Genomic DNA, 18,451 nt, shown 5'->3' with positions numbered 1-18,451 from the left:
TACCTCATCTCTGTACCCCACACATACAATTATCTGTAAGGTCCCTCAGTTGAGCAGTGAATTTCAAGCACAGATTTAAGAACAAAGACCTGGGAGGTTTTTCAATGACTCGCAAAGAAGGTCACCGATTCGTAGATGTGTAAACAAAAGCAATTATCCCTTTGGTGAAGTTGTTAATTAGGCTTTGGGTGGTGTATCAATACATCCAGTCACTACAAAGATACAGGTGTCCTTCCTAACTCAGTTGCCGGTGAGGAAGAAAATTGCTAAGGGATTTCACCATGAGGCCAATGGTGATTTTAAAACAGTTAGAGTTTCATGGTTTTGATATGAGAAAACTGATGGTTGAATAATTCTTTAAAGAATAATGGGCAAATATTGTACAATCCAGGTGTGCAAAGCTTACCCAAAAGACTCACAACTGTAATCGGCGCCAAAGGTGCTTCTAGAAAGGTTTGACTTAAGGGTGTGAATACATGTGTAAATTAGATAATTAATTTTCAACACATTTGAAAAAATATCTAATTATGGGGCATTGTGGGTAGATGGGTGAGAAAAAAACATTGAATAAATGTTGAATTCAGGCTTAACACAACAAAATGCGGAATAAGTCAAGAGGTAAGAATACTTTCCGAAGGTACTGTAGCTGTCATCCTCGTTAGAAAGGGCTGGAGGGCTGGACAGGTTTATACTGTGGGTGTAGGAATATCCCTCTGCAGATACTCTACAAAACTGTCTACATGTTGAATACATATTATCTACTATAACTGTAATTTCAGTGTTGAAAATGTTGGGAATGGTCTTCTACAACATTAAAAATCACTTGGCTTCACTTAACTGTTTTCTGAGGAGTGTGGAAAAGGAGAGGGAAAACTGCCCGTGGCTGTCTGCAATTGGGTTACTGGTTCTAACACATCTGAGAACATGTCCCTCCATTTAAAGTGGGACAAAGTACAAACGCCAAAATAGCCCAAACGTTCCTCCTTCTATTACAGGGTAAGTGTCATCTTTTAAATTGGGTTACGGTGTTGCTGTCAACATTTAGCGGGTCAAATACATGATTTACCAGGTTACAGCAGTAGCCAGGTTAGGAGCCTTTGTACTTTAAAAGGTGAAGAACCATCATCTGTAAAAACACAACCCCTAATATACAGAACCATCCACACACACACAAAGATGCAACAAAAAATACAAGTTGTTGATACATTTCAATCCTCTCTTTCTATCTGCAGCGATACAACAGTGAGTTTAGATTCAGAATTCCCCAAAGGGACCACTTTGAGATTTTTTTAGCAACAAGCATCCACAAAATGAAAAACACAGGGAAGAGGGCTGGCCAGGCATAACCTACAACAAGAAAATTAGTTGCATACAAATAGGCTTTTGACAGCCACAGAGTTTGCCTCGTTAGTCATCACGTTAACGAGAGAGAATGAGTATGAGAGCTGCTGTGTTTCCTAACAAACATAACACAGCTCACTGTAAGTGAATGGAGGTTCTGCCTACTGATACACATCTGTTTCTAGACAGCAAGTAGACATATGCCAGCTCTGCATTAACGTGTGTATACTTTGTGAAACCTATTCCCCTTTCCCATATCCAGTTTATTCGCTCATATGCCTTAGCATCTCCATATCAGAAATTACATCTGTGGTTGAGGTCTGGTGGGCTCTATATAAGCTAACCCAGTTATGGTTCAGTGACGTGGGTAAATGCATCATTACCACCTATCTGTTGGGGCTCCTGGGGGCCTGTGGTGGGGTGAGGACCATGCCTGGGCGGGCGGCAGTCCTCTGGGGCCTCAGATCTAACTCCAGGAGACTAGTAGCTTCAACCACCATGTGATGATACGTGAAGAAAGCCCTTCATTCGCCATAAGCGGGGGAAATGAATTTGATACACCGACCCGCATGGCCATCTCCAAGACAACCTGGGTTTTAATTCATATCTGACGAACTGGGCCGAGCACTCACTGGCGAGAAAAACGAAAAGAATGCATTCAGATGAATCCTGCGATTACAGGGGGAGAGCTTTGAGGTTTTCTTCTCCCTCCTGGCTAATAAAAACAGCCATCAGACAGTGTGTAGGTATCTGAGAAAATATAACATACAACATATTAAGCTAAAGACATTTATTTAATTCAGTGCAGTAGCAGTGACAAGCCACACACATGTTCAGTTTCTGTGATATTGATAAAATCCCTCTCCCTGTTCTTTGCTGTGCTGAGGGTTGTGTAGTGAGCAGGAATTGTTAAGAGTGAGTATGGTATGCAAATAAGGCCTCTCTCAGCCATTGGACTGCCGGGGTTGAGCACGCTACACTAGCTGCAGGACTGGAGCAGACAGGACAGATGGGACATAACAGAGAGGGTGTTTATTCTCATAGCTGAGACTAACCGCTGGCGTCACACGCCCCCCTGTTCTTCCTCTCCCTCCCTGCTTCATCCCCCTTTTACCCACCAGGCAGCAACTTGTTTAGCGTCTCTGGAAAAACAATTTCCCAACCCAATAAAAATCCTCCAACAGGTTTGCCCCTAGAGAGTAGCAGCTGACCCTCTATCCTCCAGACTCCATCCCGTCTCCCTCTCTCTTTTCTGAGGGAGGTGGGCGGATAGGTTTGTCCCTTCAGGGGGGATACGGTAAGAGCAAGGTTAGTGATGGAGGGAGGGGAACAAGGAGGTCCAGGGAGGGCAGTCTATGGATTTGTTAGCCGGGACAACACATGACCTTGACAGCGCTGCATTGTTTTGAAGCAGTTTCTGTGTAGAGCAGGAGAGAGGGAGCCATGGCAGCTATGGACACTGTAGTCGAGACGCTGAGCAGGGGCCATTCAGAGTAAGGTGCAGGCAGGATAATAATCTAGAGGCAGGCTCCATTTGCGAGAGAGCATCATAACTAAAAACTTGGTCCAGACAAGGTGTAGTCAAAACACTGACTTATCAATGGCAGAGCCCAGAACATCGATACACAGACAACATTCCTCACTTCTGTGGTTTGGGGGATGGAATAAAGGAAGCAGCAAAACAAACCAGAGCGGAGAACACTTTAAAGCCGGGGAGAAAGACAAGTATTTGCAATAGTCTGCGCAGTTAATGTAACCGAGGGAAACAGAGGGAGGGAGAGTGAAACTATTGAAGGTAGGGTGATATATCAAATTAATGTTCCACATGCCTGTATCGCTAGAATCATGAAAAAAATAAAAATGCATTAACGTTCTGTCTTTTTGGTCTAGTCTTCTTTGCTGCTTCTGTGCTGTGTAGAGTGTGCACCTTCCCACCTGCACACAGACACCAAGCCCCTCCCCCTGCCACTCACAACAACAGAAAGAGAAAGATAACTTCTTCTTCTCTGACAACAAGCAGTTTAAACACGCTACAGAATGGGTCATATGGACACCAAAACGCTTAGAGACATTATTTTACTGTAATAGACAACTTAACCTTTCCAACCATACCCTTTATGTCTCAACTACCAAAATATAAACAGGGCAGACCCTACTAAAACAAGAGTATTAATGATTGTGGAAAATTCATGCTCAGTTACTGTTATGCGCGGCATTGCAGTACCACACACGGCTAGAAAAGCATTTTAGCCACAGACTGTTTTGTACTAGCTGTCTAGTCTGAGTTTTATAAATGTGCAATGAGCATTAAAAGACGCATTTAAATAAAGAACTGGCAACTGGTTCTCATTCTGAGAAATGAGCATCTTCTTATCCAGATAGGCCAGTAGATTTTATTATCTAAACAACTGGCTCTTATCCAGATAGGCCAGTAGATTTTATTATCTAAACAACTGGTTCTTATCCAGATAGGCCAGTAGATTTTATTATCTAAACAACTGGTTCTTATCCAGATAGGCCAGTAGATTTTATTATCTAAACAACTGGTTCTTATCCAGATAGGCCAGTAGATTTTATTATCTAAACAACTGGTTCTTATCCAGATAGGCCAGTAGATTTTATTATCTAAACAAAGTGAACAGGCGGTGTTGTTCAAACAATTAGAGACAGACAGGATGGTGTATGCATAACAGTTCAACTGTTCCACCTGGTTAGCAAGCAAATAGATCCAAGTTGACTAGACTTTAGCTTGCTACTTACTAGCACGTGCGTTTGTGCTTGAGAGATTGTTTATGAGACCCGTGTTCATTATATATAATGCCTGCTACAAGAAGAAGTTGTTCATTATATATAATGCCTGCTACAAGAAGAAGTTGTTCATTATTAGTGGATTTGCATGGTTCTAGTTAAATTTGTAACAAAAAAGGGCATTTTCATAGACAGACTAAGCTAGATCAGTGATTATTGCAACAACAAAAAAAGCAGGTTAAACTATGATCAAATATTTAAATTAATAGTGCGTCTTATGGTTGTGGAAGGCTTATATTTAGCCTAGGTATAACTTCACAAGTTCCTGAATTCAGTAGATTATTCCTGACTGTTTGAAATGCCGTGTGTTGACCTTTAATTGTGCAACAAAGCAAATTTAGAGATGTCGTGAAGCGGCCATCATTTAGGAAAAAAAATGAACCAGATATGATCGCCCAGCCCTAATTGAAGGCTTTTGCTCTTTACTCCTGTGAATGGAGTACAAGGACGAGTGATGCAAGGGAAGAGTGAGCTGTTTCAAGCTGCTCAGTGGGTGTGTGTCATGTCTGTAGAGGTGCAGGGTCTAGGTATTGTCCTCTTCTAAATGTATAATGAGTGATGTTCTACTATTAGGAATAGTGATTTACTTGTAGTAGAGTGGGCAGACTGTACAGTGTGTATATAAACAGACAGACATGTGCTGTATGAGTGCAGGACTCACCTCTTCAGGTTTAGGAGGGCCCAGGGGATGCCTGTGGGGGTTTTGAATGCAGGCAACAGCTTCTCTCCCAGTTCTATGGCCTTCCTCCTGAACACCTGCCAAAAACACAGAGAGAGACTCATCAGCAAAAACAATCTCTTCATGTCATTCCGTCAATGTCTAAGAGGTGGTGACAGGGATCCTTGGACAATGGCCATAAAGCTCTTCCTGTCACATGGGCCTTTATTCTCACATGCAGCATGGCCCTGCTTCCTGTTAGAGAGTAGGGAAAGAAGAGGCTGTTTCCTGGTGTGTGTGTGTGTGTGTGTGTGTGTGTGAGAGAGAGAGGGTGAGAGAGAGACGGAGAGAGTGAGAGCGAAAGGCAGAGAGGAACAGAGAGAGTGAGAGGAAAAGAAAGACAGGGAAAGAGACAGAGACCGGAAGAGTGAAACAGAGAGAGAGTGTTTAGGCCCGCTTCCTGCACCAGGCTGATAAGAACTAATCAGATAAGAGCAGAGCAGAGCGTGGAGGCTCTGAGGCCTTCCTTCCCATCCTGCACTGCACTCTGCTCTGCTCTTCAACGCTGAGCTGCCTCACACCACCTCCCTCTCTATGCCTCCTTTCTTCCCACCGTCACAGCCCTGGATATACATCTATCAACCCCTTCAGATCAGGGACAGGAAAATGTCACCATGTCACGAGAGCTTTACATTGAATCAAATACAATGACACCAATATACAAGGCACATGTGCATCTTCCCGTCTATGTTGAGTCCTGAGAGGATTCTGTACTGTAGGAAATACGAATACTCATGTAGAATAAATACATTCCCTATGAAGTATCCAGAAGTTTCTGTGAATGCACTCACTCTCGGGGAGATGCCCCAGTCAATAATCTGTATTTCATTCAGACATTTTGGCTCTCAGGAAAAGTGCTCTGTGTGCAGCTAAATGCAGCGTATGAGTTTCTGAATGAAATTCTGATTATTGGGATATACTGTAACTAACCGAGATAACAAAGCTGTACACATGATCGTATCTGTGTGTTCCATCATCACATGTTCCTGTACTAGTTCTGAAGTGACATGGAGCAGTCAGAGGAGGTCGTAAGACGCTGTGAAGAACAGGGAGTGTTGGTCTTGGATATGCGCGGAGACGTCTCCAAGCAGCAACAATCCGGTGTGTGTCATTGCCTTCCGAGGGACCTGTGCCACATGGCTTCATGCTAATCCAATTGTTGTGAAAAGATATTCTCTCCTCTATGAAGTATTAAAATGGCATGTCCAGCCTCTCAATAGTGGGGAATGTCTCACTAGTACCAAACGCCTGCACAAAGATGAGAGGGCAAGAACTAATAAGGTAAAACAGCAACAGAGTCGGTCTGATGAAAGTAATTTAATGGGGTCTTTTCAAAAAGCAGATGTAGATGATGTATAAAGAGTACAATCTCAAAGGCAGGAGCTGGTGGCCTTTCAAAAGAATCATTCAGGAGCTGCGTAGGTACAGGGCGGTGCTTTCCCCCATCGTTTCATTCACTGGACACCCGCTGAGACTAGTGACCTACTCAAAAAAAAACGGCTAGGGCAGTGTGCGTCAGCCACCAAATAATCTCCTGCTGTGCCCTTGCAGTCTCTGGACAAGGTCACCTGTTAACCTGCTCTACTAATAATCACAATGTCTCCCGCTGTGTCCTTGAAGCCTCTGGACAAGGTCACCTGTTAACCTGTTCTACTAATAATCACAATGTCTCCCGCTGTGTCCTTGAAGCCTCTGGACAAGGTCACCTGTTAACCTGTTCTACTAAATCCACAGCGCTGTTCCTTCTGCCCGCCCCTCCTCCCTCTGCTCTGTGATGAGGTGTTGGTTGTCTGTCTACCTCTCTCTCGCCACTCTGTCATTTATTACATTGGACTTTTATGGCTCAATTCTGAGGAGGTTATGAAAGTAATCTGGAGCTCCCGTGCCGTAAGTAGAGGACATCCACAAATCATCCCATCCCACCAGGGTTAGCACATACAGAAAGGCCGAGACTGGAGATATCCTGTGTACCTACATCTCATCCAATTTGTGTGATTAATGCTTTTAATGACGCCAGGACGCTGGAGAATAAATAAACCAGAGCCCCAACTAGAGTCATCAAGCAAACTGTCAACAAGGTTTAATAAGCAATCAAATGATCTGCAACCCCAAACAACCGGGCCAGGCTGGGTGGCAGATAATATTAGTAAATATTGATCATGATAATCATATTCCTCACTCCAGTGAGTTTGAAGAATGACTTATCACTGATATGAGAAAATCAGCTTTGAAGTAGAACAGATGTTATACAGAAGACAAATACAGCAACAGTTCTTTGTACAGGTTTCCTGACACTGAGTAGGAATAAGGTAAACACTCATTTGGACGATTCAGGTCAAAGGAAACAAAGAAGGAAGCAGTTCTGAAGATGGGGAGATGAAAGTAGTAAAAATACAACTTGCACACACCATATTAGTGCAATAGGGGCCATATTTGTCCTCTACAAAGTCATTTAGGCAATAAGGACAAAGCAAGACAGAGACAGTGACACAGAGACAGAGAGGGTGTAGTTTGTACAACAGGACTATGTGCCCGTCACTGGGAGCCAGGCTAACGGCTCCTGTGCTTTGTGGCTGTGGGGAAGAGGGCTGGACATGCCACTAAATAAGATGAATTACCTTGCTGGGCCGGGGGTGACTGGGCCGCCTTGCGGGACACAGCCCAAATTACTCCATGCGTCTGTGGGGAAGAACCAGACAGGGCTCTGGCTCCTCCAATAGATCAACCCACACCCAGCGTTCCCCCATGGCCTAGCTGTCCCTGGATGAAGCCTGGCAGGGAGGGACTGGGGGATATAGGCCCAGTAGTTGGAACTCCAATCCCTTGACATGAAGCTCCAGGGAACACACATCACAGGTCACCAACAGGACTGAAAATGGCACTATGAAAATTCACTTCACCATGGCTACCATACCATAATATTTAGGTTAAATCTGAGAACTTACTGTACGTGCTTTCTACTGTAGCCATTGTGGATTCATATTCATTGTCTTTGAAAAGTATTCAGACCCCTTCACTTTTTTCCACGTTTCAGCCTTATTCTAAAATTGATTCAATTGTCCCCCCCATCAATATACACACAATACACACAAAATGACTGACAAAAACTGTTTTTTAGATTGTTTCCCCAAATGTATATAAAAAAACAAATATCACATAAGTTTTCAGACCATTTCCTCAGTACTTTGTTGAAGCACCTTTGGCAGCGATTATAGTCTCGAGTCTTCTTGGGTATGACGCTACAAGCTAAGCACAGCTGTACTTGGGGAGTTTATCCCATTCTTCTCTGAAAATCCTTTCAAGTTCTGTCAGGTTGGATGGGGAGTGTCGCTGCACAGCTATTTTCAGGTCTATCCAGAGATTTTCAAAATTGGGTAGAAGTCCGGACTCTGGCTGGGCCAGTCAAGGACATTCAGAGACTTGTCCAGAAGCCAATGTCATTGTCTTGGATGTGTGCTTAGGGTCGTTGTCCTGTTGGAAGGTGAACCTTTGCCCCAGTCTGAGGTCCCGAGATCTCCTTTAATCTTTCCGTCGATCCTGACTAGTCTCTCAGCCCCTGCCGCTGAAAAACATCCCCACAGCATGATGCTGCCACCACCATGCTTCACCGTAGGGATGGTATTGGCCAGGTGCCCTCCAGACGTGATGCTTGGCATTCAGGCCAAAGAGTTCAATATTGTTTTCATCAGACCAGAGAATCTTGTTTCTCATGGTCTGAGAGTCCTTTAGGTGCCTTTTGGCCAACTCCAAGCAGGCTGTCATGTGCCTTTAACCTTCTGTCTGGCCACTCTACCAGAAAGGCCTGATTGGTGGAGTGCTGCAGAGATGGCTGTCCTTCTGGAAGGTTATTCCATCCCCACAGAGGAATTCTGGAGCTCTGTCAGAGTGACCATTGGGTTCTTGGTCACCTCCCTGACCAAAGCCTTTCTCACCCGAATGCTGAGTTTGGTCGGGCGGCCAGCTCTAGGAAGAGTCTTGGTGGTTCCAAACTTCTTCCATTTAAGAATGATGGAGGCCACTGTGTACTTGGGGACCTTCAGTGCTGCACACATTTTTTGGTACTCTTCCTCAGATCTGTGCCTCAACACAATCCTGTCTCAGAGCTCTATGGACAATTCCTTTGACCTCATGGCTTGGTTTTTGCTCTGATATGCATTGTCAACCGTGGCACCTTATATAGACCGGTGCGGTGCCTTTCCAAATCATGTCCAATCAATTGAATTTACCACAGGTGGACTCCGTTCAAGTTGTAGAAACATCAAGGATGATCAATGGAAACAGGATGCACCGGAGCACAATTTCGAGTTTCATAGGAAAGGGTCTAAATACAAAAAAATCTGTTTACGCTTTTGTCATTATGGGGTATTGTGTGTAGATTGATAAAATACAGTGAGGCAAAAAAGTATTTAGTCAGCCACCAATTGTGCAAGTTCTCCCACTTAAAAAGATGAGAGAGGCCTGTCATTTTCATCATAGGTACACTTCAACTACGACAGACAAAATCAGAAAAAAAATCCAGAAAATCACATTGTAGGATTTTTAATTAATTTATTTGCAAATTATGGTGGACAATAAGTATTTGGTCACCTACAAACAAGCAAGATTTCTGGCTCTTGTGAACAGCAGTTTTCAGTTCTTTCCACAAATTCTCGATTGGATTCAGGTCTGGACTTTGACTTGGCCATTCTAACACCTGGATATGTTTATTTTTGAACCATTCCATTGTAGATTTTGCTTTATGTTTTGGATCATTGTCTTGTTGGAAGACAAATCTCTGTCCCAGTCTCAGGTCTTTTGCAGACTCCATCAGGTTTTCTTCCAGAATGGTCCTATATTTGGCTCCATCCATCTTCTCATCAATTTTAACCATCTTCCCTGTCCCTGCTGAAGAAAAGCAGGCCCAAACCATGACGCTGCCACCACCATGTTTGACAGTGGGGATGGTGTGTTCAGCTGTGTTGCTTTTACGCCAAACATAACGTTTTGCATTGTTGTCAAAAAGTTCAATTTTGGTTTCATCTGACCAGAGCACCTTCTTCCACATGTTTGGTGTGTCTCCCAGGTGGCTTGTGGCAAACTTTAAAACAACACTTTTTATGGATATCTTTAAGAAATGGCTTTCTTCTTGCCACTCTTCCATAAAGGCCAGATTTGTGCAATATACGACTGATTGTTGTCCTATGGACAGAGTCTCCCACCTCAGCTGTAGATCTCTGCAGTTCATCCAGAGTGATCATGGGCCTCTTGGCTGCATCTCTGATCAGTCTTCTCCTTGTATGAGCTGAAAGTTTAGAGGGACGGCCAGGTCTTGGTAGATTTGCAGTGGTCTGATACTCCTTCCATTTCAATATTATCGCTTGCACAGTGCTCCTTGGGATGTTTAAAGCTTGGGAAATATTTTTGTATCCAAATCTGGCTTTAAACTTCTTCACAACAGTATCTCGGACCTGCCTGGTGTGTTCCTTGCTCTTCATGATGCTCTCTGCGCTTTTAACGGACCTCTGAGACTATCACAGTGCAGGTGCATTTATACGGAGACTTGATTACACACAGGTGGATTGTATTTATCATCATTAGTCATTTAGGTCAACATTGGATCATTCAGAGATCCTCACTGAACTTCTGGAGAGAGTTTGCTGCACTGAAAGTAAAGGGGCTGAATAATTTTGCACGCCCAATTTTTCAGTTTTTGATTTGTTAAAAAAGTTTGAAATGTCCAATAAATGTTGTTCCACTTCATGATTGTGTCCCACTTGTTGTTGATTCTTCACAAAAAAATACAGTTTTATATCTTTATGTTTGAAGCCTGAATTGTGGCAAAAGGTCGCAAAGTTCAAGGGGGCCGAATACTTTCGCAAGGCACTGTATATGGCGAGCGCGCTCCACGGTAAATTTTCATATTGCAAATGCACATCAAGTCAAGACCCAAGGGTCAAATTTTGAAACGTTGATTTTTTTTTCAAAAACTTATCACCACCTTAAAAATGCTTTTGTATGGAAGGGAGTTCCATGCGTTCATGGCGCGCTATAAAATTCTGCGTTGCTGTGAATTCGTTTTGGACTGAGGGACTGAAGAGACCGCTGTTGGCATGTCTTGTGGGGTATGTATGGGTGTCTGAGCTGAATGGTATTTGATTATACAGACAATCTGGAATTTCCACAGCAATACTTCTCATAAAAACTAGAAGAGAAGCAGTTAATCTCTCGTCAACCCACAACCAGGAAAGACTGGCATGCATGTTGTTGATGTTAGTTCTGTATGTGCAGTTAAGGGCAAGATGTGCTGCTCTGTTTAGAGCCAGCAGTTGTCTTTTTTTTGCTGCACTTGACTATATTACTGGACAGTAATCAAGATGGGACAAGACCACAACCTGAAAAAATTGTAAAGTTGATGTGTCAAAAATATATATATATTTTTTTATAATAGACATACCCCTCCCCATCTTCATAACTTTTACAATATGACTTGACCATGATAATTGATCATCCAATGTTATACCTAAGAGTTTAGCTTCCTCAACTTGCTTACACCCTTTATGTACAACTCAAGTCAAGGTTTAGGTCTTAGAGAATGTTTTGAACCAAACACAATGTTTCAGTTTTAGATGTATTTAAGACCAGTATATTATTAAGCACTCATTCTGATACTGACTGGAAGCTCACTGGCTTTGGGTTCTGACAAGTAGAGTGTGGAATCATCCGGCTCAAGGTTTCCATTAGCCGGTAACTGCTGGCTTTTGGCCACAAAATCATTAAAAAAAAAGCAGATAAATAAAATTGTTGCTGACAAAATGACCGGGTGAAAAAAAAATCCCATTGCAAAAATAATGGTTTTCATTAATTTATGGAAATGTCAGTCGACGTAAATACTTTTGACCGGCATGCTTATTTGTCTATAGGTTAATTTGCATGATTTAGTGAAATTAAATTGGCCTTTTGTGTGTTGCTAGTCATGTGTCATATTTATCCAACACAACTATCACACACCCAGCATACAGAGCCTATTTTGAGAACTTCTCCTGCAGCTCCTCAGCTGGTTGCTGCTGGAATAAAACATGTGCCTCTATTATCCCATTCATTGTGCAACAATTCTAAATGCAGTCGTGTGTGTAAAACAGTTTTGGTGCACAATTAAAACGAGATCATATTTTTATTTCTCAACTGGTAATTGAAAGCGCGCCTCCCATTCACCATCCAAGTGCAGGCAACAGGCTATCAGTGTGTCACCCACCACATAACAATGTGAGCTGGACATAGAATGCATTTTGAAAACATACTTAATAGGAAAAATCCAACTATGGAAACATAGAGTTTCAGGACAGGGGAAACAGACACATGCTCAGGCACACACCCTCCCTCAACATTATCAGGACAGGGGAAACAGACACATGCTCAGACACACACCCTCCCTCAACATTATCAGGACAGGGGAAACAGACACATGCTCAGGCACACACCCTCCCTCAACATTATCAGGACAGGGGAAACAGACACATGCTCAGGCACACACCCTCCCTCAACACTATCAGGACAGGGGAAACAGACACATGCTCAGGCACACACCCTCCCTCAACATTATCAGGACAGGGAAAACAGACACATGCTCAGGCACACACCCTCCCTCAACACTATCAGGACAGGGGAAACAGACACATGCTCAGGCACACACGCTCCCTCAACATCAACAGGACAGGGAGACCAGACCAGACACTCGAGTTTTCCCCACCTCTTCCACAATAATTTGACCAAATTCAAAACAATAATACTTCTCTTTAACTATTAGATATTTTATATAAAAATATGATGGTTCAATGCTGTCATTTCACTTGAGTTTTTCCACTTTACTTGTGAAATATTGAAATGATTGCCAATATCGAAAGGTTTTGTAATAAATGAGCCATCAATTTCAATGAACGACGGAGAGGAATGAGTTTTCTGCCCATGATATCAGAGCTAAGGATGACGATGCCTAGACAATAGCAATGTTTCCAGACTGGATCTTTTATCAGACAGAGTGGTCTGTCCGTCTTAAGATGCCATCTTGTGCTCAGCAGGCTAAAGCCTCAAACAGGGCCTGAAAAACTAATTGCTGGGAAAGAGCAGCTTTGTCCGATCTAATTGTGGTAAGCTGCACACACAGGAAAGAGGAGGTCAAATTGCATTACGAAATGAAACCCAGCAGGCTGTTAACCAGAGTGCACTGCCAGTTAACTTCCCCCTGACGGAGTGACTCATAGCAGTGCTGTCCTCCCTAAGGACTGAGGGGAACAACATTCAAAACAGGCCTCTGGACAGAACTGGGGCTTTCAGAAATGGCAAAATTCAGAAAGTCAAAAAGGAGTCCTCTGGCACTTTTTGCTGTGCCTAAGCACTGAAAAGATTGATTAAGCCATCGATTGGGCAGTGTCAGTGAAAGAACTCACCTGGTGTCCCCTGACATGAATGATCCACCTGATTGAAAAGTAACAAGACTGAAGTCTTTAAGATCAGGGGTTGGGCATCCTTGCTTTACTGTACTGCTGAGGTGCAGCTTTTTAATTCAGCAAAGAGCCTGAGGTGTGACTTGAGGGGCTCCTCTGGCCTCTCGGGAGGGGCTTCAAACTGCCCGCTGGGCATCACTTACCTCACATTTTAAATGACGACTCAGTCCTTTCTCCTCTCCTTAGTGAACGATTAAGCAGCTAGATAGATTCGCTATTTCACCCCAATAAGTATTTATTTGAGGAATGGCGTTCCTATGCTTTAAGATTACTAGGTGCCATTTGTAGTTTGTGCCTCTCTGTTATGCCACCAGTAATGAGGCTAACCACAGCAGATCACGTCCCGGGTGCAGGGGGAGACATTTTGAAAGGACACTTCAAGGCAATTACCACACTCATTTGTAGGGATTTATCTTAAGTCAGCACTGTGTGCCTGCTATATGAGGGGCTGTAAGGCCCCTCTACTTCCCCCCTAGCTACTCATTACAACTAAGAATTCACAGCAGAGAGAGAGGCTGAGGGAAAGAGGGAGAGTGGGTTAGTGAGAGAAGGGTATTTTGTGGGAGGGAAAGTTTGAGAAAGAGAAAATGCCCTAGGGAGAGGGAGTGAGTGAGAGGGAGAGACGACATTTGAAAAGTAGAGAGAGATTCTGAGGGGCAGCAGTAAATCCAAATGAGGTGACCTAGATCTTGTGTCCTTCTGTCGATCTACTCAAAAACATTTGTTGCATTTAACTCAAATAATGACTTCCATGACATTGATAAAATGAAGCCTGGTTCGTTCAAAGGTAGCTTTAATATGCTGAAACTGTACTTTTATATTCAAATGAGATGGGTAAAACGTTACAGTATGTCTGATATGCTAACGTTACCAGCTATCAATATTGTCTTGCAAGCTACATTTAGCTAATGTGTGTACGAACAACAAAATAAACCCTTTAATTGCCTGCACATGCTTGTGAATTGTTGCATTATTCAAGAGTGAAATATGGTTGGCTTGCATTATTCAAGAGTGTAGCTAGCTAATATGTTTTAGAAGAAAAGTTGCTTACATTGTTGAATAGCTTGCAATCCTACTGGCTAGTCAGTGGCTACTTTAATACTGATATTTAAGGTACATTTTTAGCTGCAGAGCAAGAATGCCACGTTGCCAGCCAGAAAGAAAGGTAAGGTAAGGATGGCATGTAAATTTAAATGTTTATGTACATATTAAGCTAATTCAAAACCTCTTCGTGCTGCCTCTCAAACGTGTGTCAATGAGAATAGCCTCAGAGGCCAGACCAGGTGCAGGAAAACTGACTTCTCTGCCACAAGCAAGATCCTTTGGCAGAGCTAACATATAGGCAGTGGAATGGGACTATCTGGTACTGGAGCGGATAGCCATGGCCTACTTAGCCAAGGAGCAACCATTTCCACAATCTACTCTAAAGACCAAAAGGGCACATCAAGCTCTGACACAGCCTATCAACTGACCAGGGCCCAGATGTGTGGCTTAAGCTCAGTGCCATCCGACTTGGTTTTCACACTCTGGTCTATAAGCACACTTCAAGCAGTTTGAGAGAGAGAGTGAGAGGAGCGAGAGAGAGAGATGGAGGGAAGGAGGGAGGGATGTGGTATGTGTTGAAAGAGGCCTTAGATGAAGAGGGACCGCCGCTGAGAATGGACGAAAGGCGCGTAGAGGCAGACAAGGACGTCCATTCACACAGGAGCAGGAGGGCTTAGTGCTGAGAGCAATCAGGACCGGACAGACAGGAGGGAAAGGCTGAGCTGACGGGCTCTGCCTGGCTGCCTCTTTCAGCTCACACTTGGGAACCCTGGACTGCTTTAAACAACGGTTTCTCATCAGCTCCTCAGCAGTCCACTTCAATACGGATTATTGCGCCTGAGAGCCTCAGAGCTGAACCCACTGAGCTGGGAGGAGGAGATGGCGGAAGAAGAGGAGGAGGGCTGTGGCCGACTAGAGTGATAAGCTGCTCCCAGCAGCCCCATTCCCAAAGTAATTTAGGCCTACGTAAGGCAGGGATGAGCTGGGATCTTCCTCATGTCTGAGAGGGAGGAGAGAAATAGTTGTGTCTATATGCCTGAACAAACTAGCCACAGTACTAAGATCTTCTCTCTTGTAAAAAACAAACAGAAGGCTCTCCCTGAGGGGGTAGATGATGGTAAACAACCAAACGGAAGAGAAGAGGAGAAAAAAGCCCTGGTGTTTTCTGGAGCCTAATCCTTCAGGGGTGGAACTGGCTCAAATCTGCTCAATGCGAGGCACCACTCGCACACAAGAACATAGTCCATAAATTGAAAACACCAGTGAGGAGAGATCCTCTAAAAGCCTGGATTGATACCGATCCATGGAGGAGAGGACACTGATATTCCCCGGGCCCTGGCTCTCCAGCTAATGAAAGGCATGTGCTGGGGAGATCTGCTCTATACCAGAGAGTCCGACACAGGGTCTGTTACACCAGTCATGACACATATCACTTCCCTGTGTGTTCCTTATCAATTACACCTCAGTCACAAAATAGGCAAGAGAACGGGGGAGAAAACACCAAGCTCATTACCGTCCGTGAATTGCTAGCTTGTATTGATTGGAGTTTGTGCCTGGCAAAGTGCTGCCGTGACTTTCCAAGATAATTATGTTTCAGTCGTCAGTGCGTTTTCTTTAATTCATTCATTCTCTCTGTTAATGGCGGGGTGACTCTGAGAGGCACGCAATATAACATGGCATGCAGCCCGGAAATAAGAGATTTATTCAGGAGCCGAGCTAGCGGATGTCTTTATTGTCCCAGATAGGCTGGCTCCATTGTGTTGGCTAAGGCGGCGTTGGTGATGTGAGATGAGTGAGCAGATGCTAGGTGATAGAGGGGTTTTATCTGTGCATGATCCCATTGAACAACTCTTGCTGGGGCACGAGAGCTGCTGCATTAACTCGGGCATTAACTCAGGCATCCACACACACACACCTGACAGATACAGTACAAAGGCACACACATGATAAACCGAGGGGAGAAATAGAAAATGAGAGGAAGAGATTGTAGGGTAAGCTATAAAAACTGATCTAGTTGTCCATCATGGCTTTCACTGCACCATTGACCACACTAAACATTATTGAAAAAGAAATTAAAATAAGTGATGGGGGGGGATCAATATTATTTTTGACAATATATAGTATCGTATAATTTTGCCAATATAGCATAGCTTGTTCTCCATCTTATTTTTTAACTATGGAGCCAATTTGTTTTCAGAACTTTTATTTCCTTGACTGATCAAAACGCTAAAAACTTTTCTCATGGCTCTCTCTTGTCCCTCTGCAGTCGACATATGGTGAGTAATATGTTTGGAACAGTGAATCACAATAAAATCACAGTATCAAATCGCAACATTTTAATCATGAGAATCGCAAAACATTGTATCGGCACCTAAGTACTGTGATACTATCATATTGCGAGGTCCCTGGCAATTCCCAGCCCTAATGAAAATGAGTATATTGTGCGTGTCTGTATGTAGGGAGTAGCTCAACATGAGCCAGGTCATGTCTGCCTGTGCTGCTATTCAGATGGAAATGAGTGACTGAGAGAGGGCACACTGCCTGATGGAGGGAGATACAGAGACAGAAAGAGAGCGAGAGAGAGGGAGCTAGAGAGCCAGATAGAGAACAAGAGATAGACCTCTTAGCTCTTGTGGCGTGAATGTTCTGTGTCCCACCAGGGACCACCTGTCAGGAGCGATAAAGCAGGTTGGATCAGAGGAACTGGGCAGACAGACAGACAGAGACACAGTTCCTGCAGATGGGAGGAGAGGGAGAGGAGGAGAGGAAGAGGGGAGAGAGATAGAAAGAGTAAGAGAGCTAGATGGGGGAGAAAGATGAAGAGGAGAAGAGGGGGAGGGGCAGCATCATGGCTGGCTGTTGTTTGGCCGTCTTGGCGGGGCTCCATCAAACCAGCATGTGGGCGTCAGGCAGGCAGGCAGGCAGAGGAGCCAGTGGGACAGCTCCTGTTGGCCCCTCTCACTACCAGCCTTGGAACCTTGATTATGGCATTGTGTTGGGGAACAGACGCATATATGCTGCTGAAAGCCCTCTCCACCACATGGACATGAGGGCTCTGGCCCTGGTACTCTCCCTCGCTGATCACTACACTCCCAGAGGATATGTCAGCCAACCAGCCTCTCTCTCAGCTAGATAGGCTCTAGGAGAGAAAACAGAACAAATGGCCTTCAATCCTTTCCTCCTGTAAGGCTCCACTTGCACCATCCTCACAACATACAGGACCTCATACAGAGAGACTTACACCACCACCACCACGTCAAAACGGGTGGGATAAAACCTTCCTCCAATAGCCTTAGTGGAGATGAGAAGATGGGTGTCAACGCAGCAGCTTATGGAGCGAGCACAAATGGCAGACTGGTGGATTGCGATGCTGCAGACTGTGCTAGGTTACAGCAGAGACGCTAGTCTGGGAGGTCACCACACCACCGCTCGCTAGCGCTCAGACACCCAGGTTGTTTCTCAATATGCATACTACCGTGCTCAACACTCTCATGCTCCAAGTGCATTCTCCAACGATGTTCTTGTGAGGACAAGAGTGTAGAGAACGCATAAAACATTACATTTGAGAAGCACTTGCACTCCCCCTACTCTATTACCTCACACTGCACCTCCCCATTCACTGAACCTTCTTCCAGCCAGGACAATGACAACAATAGACAAAACAAGACATACAAAGCAAACATTTTACTTTAGAATTATCAGATAGATGTGAATCTTAATCTAGTTAGCCAGCTAGTTAAACAGGCAAAAATGACCTAAAACTAAATGTTATGCAAGGTAGATGTAAATTATTCTTGGGTAGCTACAAATGTTTCTTGGCTAGCTAGCCCGATTGACTTACTATGGACTTAGCTACCCATTCACTGAACTGTCTTTCCGCCAGGACAAAAGCAACAATAGGCCAAACAAGATATACAAAGCAAACATTTTACTTCATAACTATCAGCTGAATCATAATAATGTCGCTAACCAGATAGGTTAAACAGGCAAAAATGACCTAAAACAAATATTATGCAAGGTAGATAGCAATTATTTGTGGTCATCCAGTTAGCCCTATCGA

At 43.9% G+C, this 18,451-nt stretch overlaps 1 protein-coding gene across 1 annotated transcript in view; it reads right to left on the bottom strand.

Annotated features, from left to right (window-relative positions):
* LOC110529582 (mannosyl-oligosaccharide 1,2-alpha-mannosidase IA) overlaps nt 1–18,451 on the bottom strand; it is a 166,845-nt gene that overhangs the window by 41,909 nt on the left and 106,485 nt on the right. The window contains exon 5 of the mRNA XM_021611921.2: nt 4,811–4,905. Within this exon, the coding sequence (XP_021467596.1) occupies nt 4,811–4,905 (95 nt within the window). The remainder of the gene's footprint in view (nt 1–4,810; nt 4,906–18,451) is intronic.

The sequence above is a fragment of the Oncorhynchus mykiss genome, chromosome 8 (assembly GCF_013265735.2).
Source record: "Oncorhynchus mykiss isolate Arlee chromosome 8, USDA_OmykA_1.1, whole genome shotgun sequence".
Lineage (NCBI taxonomy): Eukaryota > Metazoa > Chordata > Actinopteri > Salmoniformes > Salmonidae > Oncorhynchus > Oncorhynchus mykiss.
The sequence above is the reverse complement of the archived record's forward strand: the minus strand, read 5'-3'. Positions and strand labels throughout refer to the sequence as shown.